This window comes from Corylus avellana, chromosome 7 (assembly GCF_965113065.1).
Source record: "Corylus avellana chromosome 7, dhCorAvel1.hap1.2, whole genome shotgun sequence".
In the NCBI taxonomy this organism is placed as follows: domain Eukaryota; kingdom Viridiplantae; phylum Streptophyta; class Magnoliopsida; order Fagales; family Betulaceae; genus Corylus; species Corylus avellana.
Genome location: NC_142496.1, coordinates 3,656,239 through 3,682,239, shown reverse-complemented (window position 1 = coordinate 3,682,239; position 26,001 = coordinate 3,656,239). Strand labels below are relative to the sequence as shown.

Sequence of the window (26,001 nt, the reverse complement as noted above, 5' to 3'; positions counted from 1 at the left end):
TCAAAGAACAAGTCTCCGTCTCGTTGTTGGAACATTTGAAGTTCCCTTTTAAGTTGCTTGGTCTTCTGGGCAGGGAAAAACCTCTTCTGAAATTTGGTGGTCAATTCTTCCCAAGTATGAATGGACTCTGCAGGCAAGGAATTGTACCATAGTTTAGCATTATCTTTCAAGGAAAAAGGAAAGTGAACTAACCTGAGTCTCTCTTGAGTGAGGCCTTGAACATTCTGCAACTTGCATAAGTCAAAGAATTCCTTAAGATGCAAGTTGGGATCCTCAGTAGCTGTGCCTCTGAAGTGGGTCAATGCATTGAGAATTTGGGGAGAGATATAATAACTGCCATCCACCTCCGGTTGATATGCTATGCATGAGGGTTGATGGAGGTTTGTTGGCACGTATGCATGCTTCATTGGTCTCCTCACGCGTGGTGGATTTGCTTCTAGGGGTCTTGGCCCAATTGGATTTTCTGGCACGTCTTCCATTTCAACTTCGTCTTCTCCTTCTTTGTCTCTAGGTCATTGTCGAATTGTCCACTCAATTTCAGGATCGAGGGGAAAAACGGTTGAGGCTTGAGATCGACGACCTTCCATGAACTTGATTACTTCTTCAGTTAGGCAGTTTCAGTACTGCCTGGTCTGGATGCTCCCTGGAAACACTATCGATCGCAGGTTGGTGCGTTCGATCGCTGTGCGCTAGATCGTACTTGGCTGATGATTGATCGCAATCACAGAATGCCAATCCGCAACCTGAAACAGAAAACATAAAAGTTAGGGAAAACAAGAAATTCTTTTTATTATTATTTTTTTTTGCTAACACTAATTTAAAAATTAAAATAACAAAACCAAAGGAAAATAATTTTTAAACAAAATTCGCCTTAATCCCGGCAACGGCGCCAAAAACTTGTTGTGCAATAATCTACCTAAATTAATAGGTAAGTAATTGTACGTTTTACCTGCAAGTGCACAAGGTCAATATGGTAGTATAAGGTCAAGTACAAGATCATTCCCACGAGGATTGCTGAATTTATGTTTAAAAATAAATTCCTTAAGTAAAAACAAAGATTGATTGTTAAAGTGATGATAATATGGGGTAGGGCTTTGACATCCACCACTAATTATATCTAGCTAATATAACAATATGCCAATGCTTTGATCATGTTATGCATATTTAATGTTTGCCGACCTAAAGGTATGGGTGTCTACTCTTTAAGCTATTGATTTCCCTAAGCAACGAATTAGGCATGGGTGTCTACTCTAATTCTTTTCTTTCTTAAAAGAGTTAGCATGGGTGTCTACTAGATTGTTCTTTAAGAAAGCATAAATCTGTGAAAATCGACAAACACATGAGGCCTAGGGCATGGGTGTCTACTCCTGGTTCCCCATGTTGATTAACCTAAGAATCCGGTGTGGATATCTTTTGTTACTCTTATTAAACCCAAGACTCGATCATCCAAATTGATTTAATTAACTAGTCCATGCCGCATGCATATGTTGATCAAGCACACACATATGAGGAATTCATGAAAGCAGGAATTAACCAAGTTAAATAGCATAACATAACCATCACAAAGGCGCCAATATTGAAATATTAACTAAACATAACTAGGGTTTCAATCTAGCCCTACTAAATAAATTAGCTACACATAGAGTTGATGTTAAACATCTTCATAAAATAAAATAAAAGAAAGGAAAGAATAAACCCTTGTCTTGAGAGCTCCTATTCTTCTGCCTTCTCCAAGCCTCTTTATTCTAAAGACTTAAGAGTCTATTTATAGGCTTTAGAAGTCCTTGAAAAAGTAGTAAACCCTAAAGTTTTCGCAGGGTTCAGTCCTATTACAATTTGGTGTTTGAAAAATCCTAATATGGAAATAGGGACATTGTAGCCGCCACTTGGAATGCCTCCTGCGCACGGGTGCGCTCGATCACACCCCGTGTGCGCTCGATCGCAGGTCTGCGATTGATCCTTCTTTTGCCTGCGCTCGATCGCTCCTAGCCTGGTTCGTGCAGCATCTTCTCTAGTATTGCACTCGATCGCAGGTACCCTGCGATTGATCGTAGTACCAGGGGGCTCTAATTTTCCCATCTTCTCTTTTTGAGCCTAAATCACCCAGTTTTACTTCACTTTCTTCCAAAAGCCTGTGAAAACATCAAAAACACAAAATGAAGGGCTGAAAATATGAATATGTTAGCGCTTATCAGAACGTCATCCCCTTTGGGTTAAAAAATGCCCCAAGTGAATTTTAAAACATCATGAATGAAATATTTGACCCTATAGCACATTTCTCAATTGTTTATATAGACGATGTCCTCATATTTTCAAAGTCAATTGATGAACACTGGAGACATCTTCATTCGTTTCCCAGTATCATCAAAGTTAGTGGTTTAGTTGTTTCAGCTACAAAAATCAATTTGTTTCAAACAAAAATCAGATTTCTAGGATTCAACATCAGTCAAGGAATGGTTAAACCCATTGCCCGGGCCATTCAATTTGTAGACAAATTTCCTGATATTATCCTTGATAAAAGCCAGCTTCAAAGATTCCTAGGATCTTTAAATTATGTTACTGAATTTTATCAAAATCTTAGCAAACATTGTAAACCATTGTATGATCGTCTTAAAAGCATCCCTCCACCTTGGACAGATCTTCATACTTCAATTGTCCAAGAAGTCAAAAAATATGTCAAGACTTTGCCCTGTCTTGGCATTCCTGAAGTAAAAGCTTTCAAAATTGTAGAAACAGACGCCTCCAACATTGGATATGGGGGTATTCTCAAACTGAAAATCTCTCCAGATTCTCCTGAACAAATTGTTTGTTTCCATTCAGGAATTTGGAATTCAGCACAAAGTAATAATAGTACTATTAAAAAAGAGATTTTACCTATAGTATTATGCATCTCAAAGTTTCAAAGTGATTTGTTAAATCTGGAATTTAGTAATGCATAAAACGACAGAAAGAATTTCTTTTTTAATAGTTTATAATTAATTTGCGCTTTATTCCAGGATCTAGAATGAAAGCGAATGATTTGTTCAGGATATTTTGGGGAAGATCCTGGAGAAACAACCTGTTTCAGAATACCTCCAAATCCAATTTCAGAGGCATCAGTATCAACAATTTTGAAAGAATTATCAGAAGAGATACCTAAGCGAGGGTGAGTTTTAACATGAAGCTTAATTTCATTGACAAGAGAAGTATGCGTATCAGACCAAGGGGGAGGATTATTTTGCAACCTGTCAAACAAAGGTTTGTTGTGCTTTCGTAAATCTTTGTAGAAATCAGCAATATAATTCAGAGAACCAAGAAATCTTTGGAGTTGGGATTTATCAGAGATAACATCAGCGAATTTGTCAGCAAATTGAATAGCCCTGTCAATAGGATGAATTTGACCTTTAGAGATATCAAATCCAAGAAATCTAATCTTATCCTGGAAGAGTTTGATCTTTTTGGCTGAAACAACAAGCCCGTTATGTTTGCTGGTTTCTAGAAACGAATTCAGATGTTTCCAGCGTTCATCAATGGTTTAAGGCACTTCCTCTCAATGTTACAACCTGGAACTGGAAGATAAAATTTGCTATTAAGCTTGGTTTTGCGCCGCTCGTTTCGATCATCAGGAGGAGCAGTTTTGAAAATGCAATCAAGATCAACCCAGTGAAGGGTTGCAGAGGGACAACCGACGCTTTTGGGGTGGAGCAAGAGCTCAAGGGTTGGAGCTCTTGTGCAATGCATAGAAGCGAAAAGAAGGTCCGAGACAAAAATGCGCCAAGTTGTACATATGCACCTGGAGACCAAGATTGACTTGAACGGCAGCCTTGAGAGAATGTCGATGAGGATAGGGCCTGGGAGGTCCATCATGGTTGTGCATGTTGCCAATGCTGCTAGTGCTGATGATGATGGTTCTTTTGTAGATTGGGAGACCGGTCGCAATGATCTTCTTCCTCATTTGCCAGATGGCAATCAATTTTAAGCATCTTCGATTTTGATATTGAATACATCAAAGGAGATCAAAATTCTATACCTGATTTCCTCACTCCTGAATTTTTTGCAGGGAAAAGATGGCTGACAAGCCACAATCCAGTAAAAACAAAAATAAAACATCTTCCATCAAGTCACAACCAAGTTACCATATAGTCATGAGCCCAGGAAATGTAAACCCCAATGACACATGTTCACCCATTAACATGTTAAACAAGTTTCAGGTTCTTGGTTCTCCAAGACCTACTTTTTCATCAACTTTAGCATCCCCAAGCCATCCGGACCCTTACCAGTTGGTAGAATGTCCTACAGCAACCATTATCCCTACCCAACAGAACTCTTCAAAACACATACAGCAGCAAAAATTCTATACCACCCAGCCAATTACCCATACCAATCGATCTAGATTTGTCCAAAAAACATATATAGAAAATCTGTTTTTTATAGAACATGACCAGCATCACCTCAAGAATCATTTGGATCTTGTAAAGAATTATTTCCCTCCTAAATGGAATTTCATTCCATTTCACCCATCTAAATCCATTTACTTAATCAAAAATTTCTTTTGCATATTGATTGTAAATCTTCTAATAATTCAATTGCTGATTTCCTTACTCGTGAATTTTTGCAGAGCCACAATGGCCAGCAAAAAGGGCGAGGAAAAGATTAATCCCGTTTTAAAACCTGCGGCTACTATTCCTCACCCCCTCCTCCTAATACTCCTATTGCTACTCAATTCTCAAGTCTTTCCCCATTCTACTCTCAAATTTCTCAGTCAAATACTTCTGCTTTTAGTCATTTATCTAAACCAGAAACTATGGCTCCTCCTTAGGAACCTAGTCCCCCTCTTGCCAATATTACCATTCCTTTTATTGCTCTCCCTTTCTCTCAGTATTTATTTTCTTCTGAAGATCATTCTAAGACTCCAGAGCAGTTGGCTCATTCTTACTTTCCCCCGAATTTTCACTGGATTCCTGAACATCCTTTGAAGGACTTATCATATTATACTGGTATTTTAACCCAAACCAATTATGTTCAGTTCAGACCAATTTTTAGCAAAACCAAGAATCCGCAAACGATTGTTGGTACTATAGCATATTTTGTCAATTTCATCTCTATCGATGATTGGAATTCTCATCCTTCCTCTCTAAGACCTTCCCCCAATTCTCACATTCCCTATTCTTACTATGATTATGTTGATGTCTGGTTCCAATTTATGCTTTTCCAAAATTCTGAATTTAAACATTTTTGGTTTATCAATTTTGATAAGAAATTTAATGGTTTTCTCCCTGCTGGGTTTAACCAGTGGTGGAGTCAATTTGGTCTTACTTTAAATGTTCACCCTCCTCAGCTTGTTCATGCTTACCATCTGTTTTCAGCCCATATCACCTGTGACAGCTGCTGTAATGATTACAATCCCATTTTCCCACCTATACTTCATTTTGCTTAGAAATTCAAAATTCCTTGGTTTCTAAGATGGAGTTATGCTAAGAATGAAGAAAAAATTGAAAGACATTGGTTTCAAGCTAAAACCTGGGAAAAATCCCCCAGAATTGACCCCATTGTCAAAAAGGTTGAAAATTTAGTTCAAAAAACTTTCAACTACTTTGCCACCCTTGGCTCCAGTTCCACCTCCAATTCCTTTCTCCCCCTCTTCAACTATTTCTAAAAAGAAACAATGGATTAAAACCTTTCTTGACTCCATCTCCGATGATGAAGATTGATTATTTTGGCTTATAACAGCCTTTTCTCTCCAGACTGGCTGGTTTCTCAGATTTCAGATTGGCTTATAACAGCCTTTGCTCTCCAGACTTCAAGAATGACCTCATAACGGCTCTTGGCTCTCAGATTTCAGACTGGCTTCATAACGGCTAGTTATTATTCAGATTTGCAGACTGGCTCATAACGGCTGGTTTCAAAACAACTGGTTCCTCCCCCTTTTCAAGAATTTTCTCTGGATTACTATTCACCACTATTTGAAGATCACTGTGCTAAAGTACTGTTCACTTTTACTGTTGCTGCCGACACACTGTGCAAGATTACTATTACTATTCATATTTTGTCTGCCGACACTACAGTGCCTACAGTTACTACTCTAGATTGACAACTTTTATTGTTCCAGATTGGCGCCGACCCTACAGTGCGCATGCTTCTACTGTTTACTTTTGACCACAGACTACACAGTGCTGCGGAATCTACTTTTAACTATTTGCTCCATGATTGTATTTTATTTTACTGCTTGTAATTCGCCTACATAAGGCTCCCCTCTCCCCATTGTAAGGCAGAAGCTTATTACCCATTACTTCAGAAGCTCTCTAGCCCTTCCCCTGCTTTCATATTTCGATTTCTTCTTGTATCCCCTCTTCTTCTATCACTTACTTCAGTAAGTCCCATCACTTACTTTTGTAAGATATTTTATCAATATTACTTTCAAGTTTTGATTTCAGCTTCTCAACTAATTTTAATTTCAGTTCTTTAATCTTATTATACTATTGTCATTATCGCCTCATGGCTGATTTTACTGCTTTGATTTAAATGTTCTTTTGCATAACTATCACCTTCCCCTACTCCCTGCATTATTTTGCATACCGCGCTTCCTCTCCTCCGTTGTTGGATACTGCTCTTTCTCCCCCTCCCTTCCTCCCCCTCCATTGTTGGTATCAGAGCCATAAGAGTTTGCGATCTCTTTGCTACCTTGATGTACTCACTGCTCTCTCTTGACCTCCCTGTGTCTCGCTGTTGATCTTTGCTACCTTGATGTACACACTGCTCTCTCTTGACCTCCCTGTGTCTCGCCGTTGATCTTTCTGTCAAGTTCTGTTCAATGGCTTGACAGCAACTTGAACAGAACCAATATGTAAAAACTTGTAACCTTTGGCAAGAGAGTCATTGACAATTTTTTTGTTAAACAAGGTAATAGTTTGATTATTACCTGATATGGCAAATGTTTGTTCAACAGTTTTGACAGAATATGAAATTTTAAAAGAAGAATTAAACCAAGAGGTAGTGTAAACATCCTTAGCGTCAAGCTTAGGGATGTTCCATTTATCAAATTTAAAATCAGAATCACCTTCAACAGAAAAGTTTTCAAAATTAACCACGTCAGGTGGTAAACTGGAATTAGAACTAACAGAAGAATTAGATCTCCACATTATGACACACAAACTAAACTCAAAATTACTCGCTGGGCAAAGTCTTACAGGATCTCATCCTAGGTACTTACTCACAAGGAAAACTTCCTAAGCATGTACTTCCTAGACGCAAAACTATCCACACATACCTTTGGACGCGAAACAGTTGAAACCAGAACTATTCACACATACCCTTGGCCAACACTCAGCACCTACTACATGCCCTTCACACGCCAACCCAGGCTTTCCAACGGGACTTACAGGTTCGCAAACTGACAAGACGGGGTGGTGAACTACCGTTCCTTACAACAGTAACTGACAGGGTGGTAGACTACCGTTCCACAACTAGGAGCTCAACACAGAGAAAGGTGAAATAGGGAGTAAGTAAAGAGGAGAAGAACAAGACTATACTCAGGGGGTCAAGAGAGAGCAGGGTGTACATCAAGCAGCAAAGAGATCGGAACTCTTATGGCTTTGATATTGTTTCTTCCTCTGATTCTGATTATCACTCTGCTTCTGAAACTTCTGAAAATTGTGTTAAAATTGGTTGTGCTGAATCTTGCTGCAATCCAAAAACTTGTTCTATTCCTACCAAATCAGAAGAACAAGAAGATTTACTTCTTACCCTGATTTCAAAAATTCATAATCCTGATTTAAAAGAAGAGTATCTTAAAAAACTTAAGAAACTCATGACTAAAGAATTTGAAAAACCTATTGGCACTAAAATCTCTCTTGAAGATACCCTGAAACGATTTTCAAAACAAAAATCGAAGGTAGTTACTATCTCAGACTTGCAACATGAGATTAGTATCATCAAGAAAGATATTGTTAACTTGCAAATTGCCTTGCAAAATGTTAATACTGAAAACAAAGATTTACAACAAAAGCTTTTGCTTTTAAATCTTAACGAATGTTTTCCAGGAACTATTTCGGATAACGGAACAACTGAGCATGATGATGAAGCTGAATCCAGCTATAAACCACTTTCTAATAATGTTAAGATTGTATGTATTATTAATAAAATTGTTCCTCCCAGATGGTATTCAAAAGTCCGAATTACCATTTCTCTTGATTATGCTTTTGATGTCTTTGCTTTAATTGATTCTGGTTCTTATTTGAATTACATTCAAGAAGGATTTATTCCAAGTAAATAGTTTGAAAAATCCACTCAGAAATTGGACTCTGCAAGTGGAAATAAATTGCACATTGATTATGAATTAAATAATGCTTATGTTTGCCAAAAAAATATTCATTTTCATATTCCTGCTGTTCTTGTCAAAAATATGAGCAAAAGGGAAATTCTTATGATGCCTTTTCTTGCTTTGCTTTATCCATTCTCTGTTGACGAGATTGGTGTTTCAACTGTTAAATTTGGTGTTAATATTCAAATACATTTTGCTTCCAAATTTGAAATTGATATTAATGGATTGGACATTAAGTTTAAACAGCCTCCAGATCTAGAGTTAGATAAGGATCCTGTTCCCATTAGAATTTTGTTTTGCCTGAACACCCCCTTGACAGTCGTATTTTCCCAAAATTCTTTGTTCATACCTATCCCCAGCACATGGCGCATATTATTATTTATGGTTTGCAAAAAATAATTTTGACATTATTTTGCATATATTTTATTAAAATTTTAACCATTTTGGTTCTAATTACTTTCCTTACGAATTTTTGCAGTGCCACAATAGCAAGCAAAAAGGATAAAGAGAAAGTCGATTCCAAGGCTCTGACCTTAAAATCAGAGTCTCCCCTTGCTTCTTCTTTGCCTATTTCTTCTGTTGCCATAACCAACAGATTTTCTCCCTTCTATCCTGATTCTCAAATGTCATATTCCAGCACCCTTGCTTCCTCATATGATCCCTTCTCAGATAGATCAAGAAATCCTTTCATCAGGTATGATAAAACGTCTGCCTATATGACCCTCCCCTATTCTCAGAATTTATTCTTTGTCGAATTAAATCGTTCTTCTATTTCCAAATCTGCCGGAGATATGTCGATGCTTGATTTAAATTTTTGCTTTATCAAACCTCGAATTTTGATCATTCCTGGTTTATCAATTTTGACAAAAATTTCTCCGGTATCCTTCCTCTTTGGTTCTCTAGATGGTGGAACCAATTTGGCCTTCTCCCTGATATTCTCCCTCTCCAACTAGTTGAAGCCTTCCAAAGATTTAAGAACAACTACAAAGTTGATTCTTATGGTTCTAAGTTTTCAACTATGCTTCATTTTGTCAAAAAATTCAAAATTCCATGGATTCTGAAATGGCAATATCACCTTTCAGAAGACAAGATCCAACGGCAGTGGTTTGTCAAATGGTGGGATAAATGCTCACTAGTTGATTCCATTGTCATATCTGTCAAAGAAATGTCTCAAGCCCCCAAGGCCCCTACTTTGCCACTAACGGCTAAATCCCCACTCTTGATTACTCCGAGCATCTTCTCCTCTCCTGAAGAAGAAAAGGACTTATCACCTGTTTCTTCCCCTTCTGCCTCATCAGATTCTTCTAAGAAGAAATCTTCTAAGAAGAAAGAGAAAAAAGAGAAGATTTTGGCACTCCTTGCTTCCCTGGATGACTCCGATGATGAAGATGAAGAAAAATCTAAACCATCATCCGAAAAGCTCATTCAGGTTCCCCCGTATTATGAAGACACACAAGAATATTATCCCTACCTAGGGATAGTAGACTTGTGAACCAATAGCCTCATAACGGCTAAATTGTTCAAGATTTGCGGACTAGCTCATTAACGGCTAGCCTGGTTTCTCCCTTCTCCATTTGATCTTCAACGGATCTCTGTTGGTTACTATTTACTGATCTTCGACAGATCATTGTTCATCGCTATTTGAAATTACTGTGCAAAACCATTGTTCACTTTTACTGCTCTTTGTCACGGACGACACTGTACAGGATTACTGTTTAAAAGCACTATTCACTGTTCAAGATTTGTCTGCCGACACTACAGTGCCAACAGCTACTGTTCCAAATTGGCTACTTTCACTGTTCCAGATTGGCGCCGAACGTGCCTTTACTGTTCACTTGTAACCGCATTAACGCGGCATCTACTTTTACTATTTGGTTCATGATTGTATTTTGTTTTATTAGATGTAATTGGCCTATATAACGGGCTCCCCTCCCCCATTGTAAGGCAGAAGCAATTTACCAGAGACCTTCATCCTCTGAAGCTCCTTTGCTCTCTAGCCATTCCCCTGTTCTTGTGTCCTCTCCCCCTCTATCCCTTACTTCTGTATGTACTAACACTTACTGTTGTCAGCTTATCTAATCTGTAACAATTAATCTTTAACGATTTCAGCTTATATACCAAGCTTTGTTTATCCAGCTTCTCAACTATCTTTAATTTCAGTTATTTATTTTGTTTATACAACTGTCATTACCGCCTAATGGCTGGTTTTATTGCTTTGTTTTAAAATTATCTTATTGCATGTACATCACTCTCCCCTACACCCTGCATCTTTATGCATACTGCGCTTCCCCCTCCGTTTATATATATATATATATATATATATATATATATATATATATATATATATATATATATATATATATATATATATATAATACAACAGTAACTGACGGGGTGGGGGACTACCGTCTAACACCTAAGATCTCGACACAAAGAAAGGTTAACAGGGGGGAGGGGAGCCCGTTAAATAGGCCGATTACATTGCATAAAACAAAATACAATCATGAACAGAACAGTGAAAGCATATACCGCGTCAGTGCGATCACATGTGAAAAGTAGAGGCACGTCTGGCGCCAATCTGGAACAGTAAAAGTAACCAATCTTGAACAGTTGCTGTCCGTACAGTAGTGTCAGCAGACAAATCTTGAATAGTGAAGTGAACAGTGCTTCTGAACAGTAATTTTGCACAGTGTCGTCCGGACAATGAATAGTAAAAGTGAACAGTGATTTTGCACATTAACTTCAAAACATGATGAACAGTGACCCGTTGAAGATCACAAATTTTCTTTGCTGTCGTTAGGGACAGTGAACTGAAAACGAACCGTCAATGGAATGGTAGCAGTTCTTTTTCTTAAGAACATTGTGGTCGTTAAGGACCAATCAAGAGCCGTTATGAGGCTTTTCACAAGTCTTCAATCCCTGGGTAAGGATAGTATTCTTGTATATCTTCATAGTAAGGGTTCTGGAGGGACTTCTGGATGGGCTTCTGGGACGATGCAGATTTTTCATCTTCTTCGTCGTTGTCAGAATCATATATGTGCAAGGGATAGAAAATCCGTTAAGGGATTTTGCGACAGAGGGATGGTTATCCCATTCCTTTTCAGAGATAATCCGTTTGAAATAGACACTATGATAAAGTATCTTCTGTGGATTATTCCTATCAGGAATAGATTTGAAGGAGACAGAATCAGTCTGCTTTAAGACAGCAGAATAGAAAGCCAAATTTTTCTGAGGATGTTCAGGAATCCAATGAAAATTTGGAGGAAAATAGGAGAAGGGCAATATCTCCGGCAGATATTGCCCTTCACACGTGACCAAACCTCTGTCTTTGATCATTTCTGGTTTGTTAATTTTGACAAGAATTTTACCGGCATCCTTCCCCTCTGGTTCTCTAGGTGGTGGAACCAATTTGGCCTTCTTCCTGACATTCTCCCTCTCCAATTAGTTGAAGCTTTCAATTCATTCAAGAACAACTACAAAGTTGATTCTTATGGCTCTAAGTCTCCACCTATGCTTTATTTTGTCATTAAATACAAAATTCCATGGATTCTGAAATGGAAATATCACCTTTTAGAAGACAAGATCCAACGACAATGGTTTATCAAATGGTGGGATAAATATGGTTTATCTCTGTCAAAAATATGTCTTAGGCCCTCAAGGCCCCTGCTTTGCTACTAACGGCTAAATCCCCACTGCTTATTACTCCCAGCATATTTTCCTCACCAAAAGAATAAAAGGAAATATCCCATGTTTCTTCCCCTTCCACTGCATCTAGTTCTTCCAAGAAGAAATCTTCCTCTAAAAAAGAGAAGATTAAAGCCCTTCTTGCTGCCCTTGAAGATGATTCTGACAACGACGAAGAAGACGAAAAATTTGCATCGTCCCACAAGCCCATCCAGAAGTCCCTCCAGAACCCCTACTATGAAGATACACAAGAATACTATCCTTACCCAGGGATTGAAGACTTGTGAAAAGCCTCATAACGGCTCTTGATTGGTCCCTAACGACCACAATGTTCTCAAGAAAAAGAACCGCTACCACTCCACTGACGGTTCGTTCTCAGTTCACTGTCCCTAACAACAGCAAAGAAAATTTGTGATCTTCAACGAGTCACTGTTCATCATGTTTTGAAGTTACTGTGCAAAATCACTGTTCACTTTTACTGTTCATAGTCCGGACGACACTGTGCAAAAGTACTGTTCAGAAGCACTGTTCACTTCACTATTCAAGATTTGTCTGCCGACACTACAGTGCTGACAGCAACTGTTCAAGATTGGTTACTTTTACTATTCTAGATTGGCGCCAGACGTACCTCTACTATTCACATGTAACCGCACTAGCGCGGCATATGCTTTCACTGTTATGTTCATGATTGTATTTTGTTGTATGCAATGTAATCGGCCTATGTAACAGGCTCCCCTCCCCCATTGTAAGGCAGAGGTTTTCCAGAGGTTATCAGAGATTCCAAAGCTCTTCCTCAGAAACTTTCTTGCCATTCCCTTATCATTTCTTCTTCTCTGTCACTTACTTCAGTAAATCCTAACACTTACTCTTGTAAGCTTTGTCTAAAAATCTGTAACGATTTTAAGCTTTTTAACGAAGCTTTGTTTATCTTATCAATTGTCTTTAATTTCAGTTTTATATCTTGATTTATCAACTGTCATTACCGTCTTCTTGGACGGTTTTACGGCTTTGATTTAAATTATCTTATTACATGTACATCACTATCTCCTATCCCCTGCATATATATGCATACTGCGCTTCCTCCCCCTCCCTTGTTGGTATCAGAGCTATAAGAGTTGCGATCTCTTTGCTTATCCCTTGAGAACATAGTGGTCGTTAAGGACCAATCAAGAGCCGTTAAGAGGCCTTTCACCAGTCTTCATAGGAACCAACCGTTAATGGATTGTCTAATTATTCTTCGTCATCAGCAACAGAACCAATAGATTCAAGGTAAGTCTGAATCCATTGTTTCTTCTTGGAATAATATTTAGGAACTGGTGGTGGAGGAGATGCTATGACTGGCATAGCGGCAGCGACCCTGTGGGTCATCAATTCAACTTTCTTGACAATGGGTTCAATCTTGGGGGACATTTCCCAAGTTTTACATTGGAACCAATGTCTTTCAATCTTTTCATCATTCCTGACATACTTCCATTTTAGGAACCAAGGAATTCTGAACTTTTTGGCAAAATAAAGCATAGGAGGAAAGACAGGGTTAAAATTTTCACAGTAACCTTTACAGGTGATGTGAGATGAAAACAGATGGTAAGCATAAACAAGTTGAGGGGGAAGAACATCAATGGTTAAACCAAATTGATCCCACCATTGTTTAAACCAAGCAGGGAGAAGACCGTTAAAGTCTTTATCAAAAGTAATAAACCAGAAGTGTTTGGAACCAGGCATTACCATAATCATAATAAGAATAGGGAATTTGAGAATTAGAGGAAGGAATAAGGGCAGAAGGGTGAGAACCCCATTCATCGTTAGTGATGAATTTAACAAAATATGCAATGGTACCAACAATCGCTTGGGGATCGTTGTGTTTGGGAATAGCACGAAACTTGACAGATTTGGTTTGAATCAATATATCATAAAAGAATGACAAATCTTTCAAAGGAAGTTCAGGGATCCAATGAAAATGACAAGGAAAGTATGCATGAGCCAATTGCTCTAGGGTATGAGAATGGTCTTCAATGGAGAATAGATATTGAGAAAAGGGAAGAGTAACCTAGGGAAAAGAGATATTGACAGGATTAGAACTAGGTTCCGTCTGTGGAACCATAGGTCCAGGTTTATATTGGCAAAAGGCAGAAGATTCTGACTAGGTAAATTGAGAGTGCATTTGGGGAAGGTCAGCAGGATGGGAATCAAGAGGAGAAGTTTATGCAGAAGAACTAGGGATAGGGGAGAAGTTTGCCTCTCTCCTATCCCCTGCATCTTAGATATTGTAAGTGTTAGGACTTACTGAAATAAGTGACAGAGAAGAAGAAATGATAGGGGAATGGCAAGAGAGTTTCTGAGGAAGAGCTTTGGAATCTCTGATAACCTCTGGAAAACCTCTGCCTTACAATGGGGGAGGGGAGCCCGTTAAATAGGCCGATTACATTGCATAACACAAAATACAATCATGAACATAACAGTGAAAGCATATGCCGCGTCAGTGCGGTCACATGTGAACAGTAGAGGCACGTCTGGCGCCAATCTGAAACAGTAAAAGTAACCAATCTTCAATAGTTGCTGTCGGCACTGTAGTGTCGGCAGACAAATCTTGAATAGTGAAGTGAACAGTACTTCTGAACAGTAATTCTGTACAGTGTCATCCGGACAATGAACAGTAAAAGTGAACAGTGATTTTGCACAGTAACTTCAAAACATGATGAACAATGACCCGTTGAAGATCACAAATTTTCTTTGCTGTCGTTAGGGACAGTGAACTGAGAACGAACCGTCAGTGGAATGGTAGCAGTTCTATTTCTTGAGAACATTGTGGTCGTTAAGGACCAATCAAGAGCCGTTATGAGGCTTTTTACAAGTCTTCAATCCCTGGGTAAGGATAGTATTCTTGTGTATCTTCATAGTAAGGGTTCTGGAGGGACTTCTGGATGGGCTTCTGGGACGATGCAGATTTTTCATCTTCTTCGTCGTTGTCAGAATCCTCTTCAAGGGCAGCATGAAGGGCTTTAATCTTCTCTTTTTTAGAGGAAGATTTCTTCTTGGAAGAACTAGATGCAGTGGAAGGGGAAGAAACAGGGGATATTTCCTTTTCTTCTTTTGGTGAGGAAAATATTCTGGGAGTAATAAGCAGTGGGGATTTAGCCGTTAGTGGCAAAGCAGGAGCCTTGAGGGCCTGAGACATATTTTTGACAGAAACAACAATGTCATCAACTAGTGAGCATTTATCCCACCATTTGATAAACTATTGTCGTTGGATCTTGTCTTCTAAAAGGTGATATTTCCATTTCAGAATCCATGGAATTTTTTATTTAATGACAAAATAAAGCATAGGTGGAAACTTAGAGCCATAAGAATCAACTTTGTAGTTGTTCTTGAATGAATTGAAAGCTTCAACCAATTGGAGAGGGAGGATGTCAGGAAGAAGGCCAAATTGGTTCCACCACCTGGAGAACCAGAGGGGAAGGATGCCGGTAAAATTCTTGTCAAAATTAACAAACCAGGAATGATCAAAGACAGAGGTTTGGTAAAGTAAGAATTTAAACCAGGCTTCGACATAATCATAATATGTGCAAGGGATAGAAAATCCGTTAAGGGATTCTGCGACAGAGGGATGGTTACCCCATTCCTTTTCAGAGATAATCCGTTTGAAATAAACACTATGATAAAGTATCTTCTGTGGATTATTCCTATCAGGAATAGATTTGAAGGAGACAGAATCAGTCTGCTTTAAGACAGCAGAATAGAAAGCCAAATTTTTCTGAGGATGTTCAGGGATCCAATGAAAATTTGGAGGAAAATAGGAGAGGGCAATATCTCCGGCAGATTTAGAAGAAGCAGAACGATTAAGTTCGACAAAGAACAAGTTCTGGGAATAAGGAAGGATCATATAGGCAGACATTTTATCATACCTTATGAAGGGATTTTTTGGTTTGTCAGAAAATGGATCATAAGAAGAGGCAAGCATACTTGAGTACGTCATTTGGGAATCAGGACAGAAGGGAGCAAATCTGTTGGTTATGGCAACAGAGGAAATTAGTAGAGAAGAAGCAAGAGGAGACTCTGATTTTATAGTCAGAGCTTTTGAACCAATTTTTTCTTTATCCTTTTTGCTAGCCATAGTGGCACTGCAAAAATTCAAAAGGAAAGACATTAAAACCAAAATGGTTAAAACCTTTATAAAATATATGCAAAATAACGTCAAAATTATTTTTTGCAAAGCAGAAATAATAATATGCGTCATGTGCTGGGGATAGGTATGAACAAAGAATTCTGGGAAAACACAACCATCAGGGGAGTGTTTAGACAAGATAAAACTCTGATGGTAATAGGGTCCTTATCCGTTTCTAGATCTAAGGACTGCCTAAACTTAATATCCAACCTATTAACATCAATCTCAAATTTTGAAGCAAAAGGTATTTGAATATTAACACCAAATTTAACAGTAGACACACCGATCTCGTTAACAGAGAATGGATAAAGTAAAGTAAGAAAAGGCATCCCAAGAATTATCCTTTCACCCATGTTTTTGACAAGAACGGTAGAAATATGAAAATGAACATTATCAAAACAGACATAAGTATTGTTTAATTCAAAATCAATGTGCAATTTGCTTCCACTGGCTGAGTGCAACCGTTATGTGGATTTTTCAAAATATTTGCTAGGAATGAATCCTTCTTGAATGCAATTCAAATCAGAACCAGAATCAATCAAAGCAAAAACATCAAAAGCATAATCAGGAGAAATGGTAATTCTGACTTTTGAATACCATCTCAGAGGGACAACCTTACTGATCATACTGACAATCTTAACTTCATTGGACAAAGATTTATGACTGGATTCAGCCTTATCATCATGCTCAGTTGTTTCGTTATCAGAAACACTTTCAGGAAAACATTGGTTAAGATTTAAAAGCAAAAGCTTTTGTTGTAAATCTTTGTTTTCAGTATTAACATCTTGCAAGGCAATTTGCAAGTTGACAATGTTGGCAGAGGTTTTCCAGAAGTTATCAGAGATTCCAAAGCTCTTCTTCAGAAACTTTCTTGCCATTCCCCTATCATTTCTTCTTCTCTGTCACTTACTTCAGTAAGTCCTAACACTTATTCTTGTAAGCTTTGTCTAAAAATCTGTAACGATTTTAAGCTTTTTAACGAGCTTTGTTTATCTTATCAACTGTCTTTAATTTCAGTTTTATATCTTGATTTATCAACTGTCATTACCGCCTTCTTGGACGGTTTTACTGCTTTGATTTAAATTATCTTATTACATGTACATCACTCTCCCCTATCCCCTGTATCTATATGCATACTGCGCTTCCTCCCCTCCCTTGTTGGATATATATATATATCAGATTGAAATTTTGTAATGTATAAGACTACAGAAAGAAAGAATTTCATATATATATATTTTTTGCACAGTAACTCCAAGTATAAATGAACAGTGATCCGTCTAAGATCAGGGAGAACCAAAAATTCTGAAAAGCAACTGTTATGGGCTGGCTTTTGTCTAACTGAACAAATCTGGCCGTTATATAGCCAGTCCTTAAAGAGTAAGTCCCCTTGGTCCTGTGCTGCTTTCTATGTCATGAAAAATGACATAGAAATTGGAACGAGGTGCTCCAAGGTTAGTCATTAACTACAAGCCCCTCAATGATGTGTTAGAATGGATTAGGTATCCTATCCCCAATAGGAAGGATTTGGTCAGTCGTCTGAACGACGCTGTTGTCTTCTCTAAATTTGATTTAAAGTCGGGTTTTTGGCAAGTCCAGATTAAGGTACAAAACGGCCTTTACTACCCCATTTGGTCACTATGAGTGGAATGTTATGCCTTTTCGTTTAAAAAATGCCCCGAGTGAGTTCCAGAATATCATGAACGATATTTTTAACCCATTCAGTCATTTCACTATTGTTTACATTGATGATGTTCTTGTTTTCTCAAAGTCCATCGATGAACACTGGAAACATTTGAAATCGTTTCTAGAAACTATTCGATATAACGGGCTTGTTGTTTCTGCCAAAAAGATCAAACTCTTCCAAGATAAAATCAGATTTCTTGGGTTTGATATTTCTAAAGGTCAGATTCGTCCTATTGACAGGGCGATTCAATTTGCTGATAAATTCCCTGATGTCATCACTGAGAAATCACAGCTTCAAAGATTTCTTGGTTCTCTGAATTATATTGCTGATTTCTACAAGGATTTGCAAAAACATTGCAAGCCTTTATTTGAAAGGTTGCAAGGCAATCCTCCCCCTTGGACTGATATCCATACTTCTCTTGTCAAAGATATCAAACTCCATGTCAAGACTCTCCCTTGTCTAGGCATCCCTTCTGATAATTCTTTCAAAATTGTTGATACTGACGCCTCTGATATTGGCTTTGGAGGTATCCTAAAACAGGTTGTTTCATCAGAATCTAACCCAGAATCTTCTGAACAAATTGTTCGATTCCATTCTGGATCTTGGAATTCTGCGCAGATTAATTATAGTACTATCAAGAAAGAAATACTTTCTGTTGTTTTGTGCATTACTAAATTTCAGTCTGATTTACTCAATCAAAAATTTCTTTTGCGAATTGATTGTAAATCTGCCAAGTATATTTTGAAAAAAGATGTTGAAAATATTGCATCAAAACAGATTTTCGCCAGATGGCAAGCTATTTTGAGTGTTTTTGATTTTGATATTGAATACATCAAAGGCTCAAACAATTCAATACCTGATTTTCTTACCCGTGAATTCTTGCAGTGCCACAATGGCCAGCAACAAGGGAAAGGAAAAGGTTAACTCTGTCTTGAAGCCTTGTCCCTCCATCCCACTTGATCAGATTCCCCTTGATTTCCTTGGTGAACCTGTAATCCATACTTCATGTGTTTTTGGGAAATCCCCACTTATTGTCCAGTCAGATTCTTCTGCCTTTCATGGTTATATTCCTCTTGCTTCAAATTCCCAGACGGAATCCAACTCCCAATCTGGTTCTCAGACGGAATCCAGCTCCCAATCTGGTTCTCAGACGGAACCAAATTCTAATCCCATTGTCTTATCTTTCCCATGGGTTACTCTTCCATTTTCTCAATATTTGTTTTCTTCTCAAGATCTCTCCAGGACTCCTGGACAGTTAGCCTTCAATTATTTCCCTGCTCATTTTCATTGGATTCCTGAGCATCCTCTGAAAGATTTATCATTTTTCACTGATATTCTAATCAAAACCAAATCCATCAAATTCAGGAATATTCCCAAGAAAGACAACCCTTTAACGGCTGTTGGGACTATTGCCTATATTGTCAAATTCATTTCTGTTGAAGAATGGGGTTCTCACCCATCTCAACTCCTTCCATCTTCCAATTCTCTAGTTTGCTTCTCATATTATGACTATGTCAATGCCTGGTTTCGCTTTATGCTTTACCAGAACCCTGATTCCAAACACTTCTGGTTCATTACTTTCATTGAAGATTTCAATTGCCTGCTTCCCCCTTGGTTCAAACATTGGTGGGACTATTTTGGCCTAACAATTGATGTTCTTCCTGGTCCTCTTGTTTATGCTTTTCACCTTTTCTCTTCTCATGTTGCCTGTAAAGGCTTTATTGCCCATTACAACCCTATTTTTTCTCCCATGCTTTATTTTGCCAGAGAATTCAGAATCCCTTGGTTTCTCAAATGGAAATATGCCAGAAATCAAGAAAAAATTGAAAGACGCTGGTTTCAATGCAAAACTTGGACAATGTCTCCAAAAATTGGTCCCATTGTTAAAAAAGTTGAGCTTATGACTCGCAGATATGATGCCATAGTACCATATTCTGCACCTGCTCCTCCTCCTGTCCCCAAATATTGTTCTAAAAAGAAGCAATGGATTCAGACCTATCTTGACTCCATTGGTCCTCTTGATAATGAAGAATAATTTGGATTTCCAGGACTGGCTACATAACGGCCAGATTTGTTCAGTTAGACAAAAGCCAGCCCATAACGGTTGGTTTTCAGAATTTTTGGTTCTCCCTGATCTTAGACGGATCACTGTTCATTTATACTTGGAGTTACTGTGCAAAATCACTGTTCACTTTTACTGTTCATGTTCGGACGACACGCGCAGGATTACTGTTCAGATGCACTGTTCACTCACTGTTCAAGTTTTGTCTGCCGACACTACAGTGCCGACAACTACTGTTTCAGATTGATGCTTTCACTGTTCAGACTGGCGCCAGACGTGCCTTTACTGTTTACTTTTACTGTTTTCTTTTGACCGCATGAACGCGGCTCATGATTGTAATTTACTGTATTTGCTTTTGCTCAGCCTATTCAACAGGCTCCCCTCTCCCATTGTAAGGCAGAAGTTTTTTGAGTGACTCTACCCTCACCAAAAACTCTGTAGCCCTTCCCCTTCAGATTCTTCTTCTTCTTCCCTATCCATTACTTCAGTAAGTCCGAACGCTTACTCCTGTAAAGGTTTTATCATATAATCTATAACGATTATCTGTTTTCTGATTCCAACTTATCAACTGCTTTAATTTCAGTTGTTTATTTTGATTATCAATTGTCATACCGCCATCTTGGACGGTTTTATTGCTTTGATTTACAACTGCTTATTTTCTGCATCTATTATCACCTCCCCTCATCCCCTGCATCTATATGCATACTGCGCTTCCACCCCTCCCCCTCCTTGGTTGATAGATGCAGTATGCATATAGATGCAGGGGATGAGGGGAGGTGATAATAGATGCAGAAAATAAGCAGTTGCAAATCAAAGCAATAAAACCGTCCAAGATGGCGGTATGACAATTGATAATCAAAATAAACAACTGAAATTAAAGCAGTTGATAAGTTGGAATCAGAAAACAGATAATCGTTATAGATTATATGATAAAACCTTTACAGGAGTAAGCGTTCGGACTTACTGAAGTAATGGATAGGGAAGAAGAAGAAGAAGAATCTGAAGGGGAAGGGCTAGAGAGTTTCTGGTGAGGGTAGAGTCACTCAAAAAACTTCTGCCTTACAATGGGGGAGGGGAGCCCGTTATATAGGCTGAGCAAAAGCATAAACAGTAAATTACAATCATGAGCCGCGTTCATGCGGCCAAAAGCAAACAGTAAAAAGTAAACAGTAAAGGCACGTCTGGCGCCAGTCTGAACAGTAAAAGCATCAATCTGGAACAGTAGATTGTCGGCACTGTAGTGTCGGCGGACAAATCTTGAAAAGTGAGTGATCAGTGCATCTGAACAGTATTCCTGCGCGTGTCGTCCGGACATGAACAGTAAAAGTGAACAGTGATTTTGCACAGTAACTCTGATGAACAGTGATCCGTCTAAGATCAAGGATAAAAACTCTGAAGGCCAACCGTCATGGGTCGGGTTTTTGTCGAACTGAACAAATCTGGCCGTTATGAAGCCAGTCTTGGGAAAACTTGAGAAAACTAGCCGTTATGAGAGGCTAGATAAGACTAATCTTTGAGGGCCGTTAGGGACCCAATCATTCACATGTCTTCGACCCCTGGATAGGAATAGTAGTCTTGTGAGTCTTCAAAATAAGGTGGAACCTGGATGGGCTTCTCAGCTGATGGTTTAGACGTCTCGTCTTCATCATCGTCTAAGTTTTCCAGGGCAGCAAGTAGGGCTTCAACTATTTCTTTCTTCTTGGAAGAATTCTTCTTTGAAGAACTTGAAGAAGCTGAATGGGAGGAAGTAGGGGAACTTTCTTTTTCTCGTTTTGGAGAGGAGAAAGCACTGGGGGGAATCAATAAATTGGACAGAGCAGACGCCTTTGGGGCAGGAAAGGCCTTGGGGGCGTGAGCCATGTTCTTAACAGCAAGGACAATGGAATCATTTAGTGAGCATTTATCCCACCATTTGATATACCAATGTCTTTGAATTTTGTCTTCCGATAGGTGATATTGCCATCTCAGAATCCAAGGAATCTTGAATTTTTTAACAAAATGAAGCATAGTAGAAAACTTAGCTCCATAAGAATCAACCTTGTAATGACCTTTAAATATTTGAAAGGCATCAACAAGCTGGAGGGGGAGAATATCAGGGAGACAACCAAATTGGTTCCACCACCTGGAGAACCAGAGGGGAAGGATACCATAGAACTCTTTATCAAAACTGACAAACCAAGAATGTTCAAATTTCGAGGTTCGGTGAAGCAGAAATTTAAAATAAGCATCCACGTAATCATAATAATTACAAGGGATGTTGAACCCGTTAAGGGACCTGGAAGCAGAAGGGTGATTACCCCATTCCTTTTCCAAAATAACTTTCTTGAAATAAACACTGTGGTAAACTGTTTTCTGGGGGTTAATCTTATCTGGGATGGCCTTGAAGAAAACAGAACCTGTTTGTTTCAGGATAGCAGAGTAATAAGCCAAATTTTTCGAAGGATGCTCAGGGATCCAATGAAAGTTTGGGGGAAAATAGGAGACGGCAATATCTCCGGGGGTGAGGGAAGAGGAAACCCGATTTAACTCAACAAAAAACAAATTTTGGGAGTAAGGAAGGGTCATGTATTCTGACGACGTTCGGTCGTACTTTATGGAAGGTTTCTGGGAAGGATCCGCAAAGGGATCATAGGGAGCAGCAAGAGTGCTGGAGTAGGAAACCTAGGAACCAGGATTAAAAGGAGTAAATCTGTTGGTTAGGGCAACAGATGAAAATGGCAATGGGGAAGCAGTAGGAACAATGGAAGACTCTGACTTGATGGTCAGAGCCTTGGAAGTGACTTTCTCTTTATCTTTTTTGCTTGCCATGGTGGCACTGCAAAATTTCAAAAGGAAAGAAATCAGAAATAAAGATGCAAAAATCTTTAAAATATCACAAAATAATTTCAAAATTATTTTGATGCAAAGTAAAACAGTTATAATAATATGCGCCATGAGCTGGGGGTAGGTATAAAAAGTAGGTAAAACACAACCGTCAGTGGGAGTGTTTAAACAAGATAAAGTCCTAATGGGAGTAGGGTACTCATCAGACTCTAATCCTGAAAACCTATTAATCAACCTATTAATATCAATCTCAAATTTGGAAACAAATTGGAACTGAATATTAGAACCAAACTTGACAGTTGAAACACCAATTTCATCAACAGAAAATGGATAAAGCAAAGAAAGAAAAGGCATGCCAAGAATTACTTTTTCTTTCATATTTTCACAAGAACAGCAGAAGTATGAAAATGAACATTATTATGGCAAACATGAACGTTACTGAGTTCATATTTGATATGTAATTTATCACCGCTGGCAGAATTCAATCTTTGAGTGGATGATTCAAAATATTTTTTGGGAACAAAACCTTCTTGAATGCAATTCAAGTCAGAACCAGAATCAATTAAAGCAATGGCATCAAAAACATATTCATCAGAAATACGGATATGAACTTTTGAATACCATTTGGGAGGAACAACTTTACTAATCATACTGACAACCTTAACCTCATCAGAGAGAGGTTTATGGGTGGATTCAGCCTCATCATCATGCTCAGATTTTTTAGTGTCTTCGTTACTGGAAGCACTTTCTGGAAAACATTTGTTAAGATTTAACGGCAGAAGCTGTTGCTGTAAATCTTTGTTTTCAGTTTTAACAGCTTGCAATTCAGTTTGCAATTTCACAATATCTTTCTTGATGTTGCTAATCTCATGCTGCAAATCTGAGACAGTAAGCACTTTGTTTTTCGGGTTTGAAAAACGTTTCAAAGTGTCTTCAAGAGAGATTTTGGAAGTAGCTGGTTTTTCAAAATCTTTTAACATGAGTTTCTTAAGTTTTTTAAGATACTCTTCTTTTAACTCAGGATTATCAATTTTTGAAATCAAAGTTAAAAGCAAATCTTCTTGTTCTTCTGACTTGGACATCATTGAACAAGTTTTTGTGTTGCAGCAAGAACCGGCACAGTTCTCAAATTTATAACAATTTTCGTAAACAGAAGAATCAGAATGATAATCAGAATCCGAAGAGGATGGAAGATCATCATTTGAAGAATAATCAGAAAACCCATTGTTTTGGAAAATTCGGAAGATTTTTTGCTTTTCATCGTCCTTGATGTTTAAAGCATTAATCTCTTGTTTAATCTTTTTGGGAGGTTTAGGGCACTTGTCAGCATAGTATCCTACTTCTCCACAATTGAAACATTTATCTTTTGAAAAATATTTTTCAAATTTAGAACTTTTACTCCGTTTGGGAGTTTTAGAAAATTTAGGTCTGTTAAATTTTCTTGTCTTGTTTCTGTTATAATCAAAGCAATATATATATATAACAGTTGGCTAGCTAGATAGGTTTGAAGCTTGCTAATTATTTCAACTCCTAATTAAGCTAACTATACGTACCCTAATTATATATGAAAGGTCTAATTAAATAAATAGGATTAATTTGGAAGTAAAAATAATCAATGCATGTGAAGTTTTAGTATTGTAAAAGTCCTTAATATATATAAATTATAAGCCTATAATTCAAACCTCTCTTACGGAAAAAATCTAATTAATTACAATAATCATTATACACATAACAATTAAATTTTGTTATTAACTATTAATTGTTATGAATCGTTAATTTTTATTAAAACTTTTTTTATCAAATTTTTTATAAAAATTTTGTTATTAATTATTATTAATCCTTAATCATTAATCAATTAATTTTTATTAATCGTTAATTTTTTTTTAAAACACATAATTTTTATTATTAGTTTTTAACGTGTGAAAGAATGGCATGTCAATTATTATTGACGTATCAAAATGGCACATAAATAATAATTGACAAGTCAAAATTAACATGCCAACAAATGTTTTATTGATATTGCGAACATGTAAAACTTTATGATTGTTACCGGCAAAAGTAGAGAAGTCACATCTTTTAGATCATAAGAGCTTAAAATTCAATTACACCATCATATCTTACACAAAACATATCAAAGAAACAAACTTTATGGAAACATTGGCACCCTGACACCTAAAATTAGTCATTTTGCTAATTTGATGACGGTAGTATAAAATCTAGAAAACCTAAAATGAAGCAAAACTCAACCACCCAAAGCAAGAACAATAAAAGCAAACCCATCTTCCACAATCGGTTGCAGAAACAACATAAAGAGAAAACCCAAATTATAATCAAAACTCATATGCCCATTATCAGTTGCCTTAATATGCAGGGATAGATCGAGGGAGAGAAGCGGCATTTGAGCCCTCTCAACCCTCCCTTCCACCCCTGTGCTCATTTTACTTTGCTTGTGATAAAACATATCAAAGAACAGAAATTATGAATCTATCAACCCAAAAAAAAAAAAAAAAAAAAATACCAGTCTTGACTCTTTCTAATTTCATAAACAAAACTTCAATTTGATTTCATTTTCCAATATCGTATTGAGTATCAAACAAAATATAAATAATAAATGGATATGCAAACAAATAGCATAGATCTAAAATTAAACAAATGAAAAAATAAAGACATGAATTTTAGGGAAAAATATATATATATACCTGTGCATTTTTCTTTCCAAACCCTCCCATTGCTAAGATGAAAATTATAGCATTTTTCCCGAATTTCATGCTAAGGTGAGAAAGAGAGAAGGGGTTGAGCAGTTTGGCTTCATGTTTTTCTAGACGTTGAGAATGCGGGAAAGTCTGCTACTGGGGTGGCTTGTTAAATAAAGGCCATCTTACTTTCCAGCTGGGTGAGATAAAGAGAAGGGTAGAAGAATAGGTACGTTCACTTTCCCTTTACTTTTACCTAACATTTTTTTTTTTTTTTTTTTTCTTTTTCTTTCTTTCTGCGTGGTGTTTTTATTATATAAAAGCACTTTGTATCACTAATTTCGTATAAGAGCATTCGAAATAGTTTGATTTAACTATTATTAGTATTTTTTCTTTTCAAGTCGAATAATTATTTTGTAATTTTTTTTCTAATATAAATAGTAAATAACCTGATTAGTCTATTCATTATTTACACTATAAACTTTGTTTATTATTATTATTTTGGGATAACTTCATTTTAGGCCATTAAATTACCATGCGATTTGATAAGTTCCTCAAACTTTAAAGTCTCTCAATTTGAACTCTTTAACTTTC

The 26,001-nt window shown here is 37.5% G+C and overlaps 1 protein-coding gene across 2 annotated transcripts; it reads right to left on the bottom strand.

The window, feature by feature from the left end:
- Positions 1–1,529: 1,529 nt before the first annotated feature.
- On the bottom strand, positions 1,530–25,527 carry LOC132184800 (uncharacterized). Of its 2 annotated transcripts, none has more exons than XR_009440585.2 (2): positions 25,414–25,527; positions 1,530–2,132 (listed from the first exon to the last, which is right to left on the bottom strand). XR_009440585.2 is itself a non-coding variant. In XM_088518354.1 (2 exons), the coding sequence occupies exon 2, from the start codon at positions 22,454–22,456 to the stop codon at positions 21,431–21,433; it is 1,026 nt and encodes a 341-aa protein (XP_088374480.1). In that variant the 5' UTR covers positions 22,457–22,706; positions 25,414–25,527; the 3' UTR covers positions 20,791–21,430. The 2 variants fall into 2 exon arrangements, 1 of the variants encoding a protein (XP_088374480.1); XM_088518354.1 differs by lacking the exon at positions 1,530–2,132 and adding an exon at positions 20,791–22,706.
- Between the last annotated feature and the right edge of the window lie 474 nt (positions 25,528–26,001).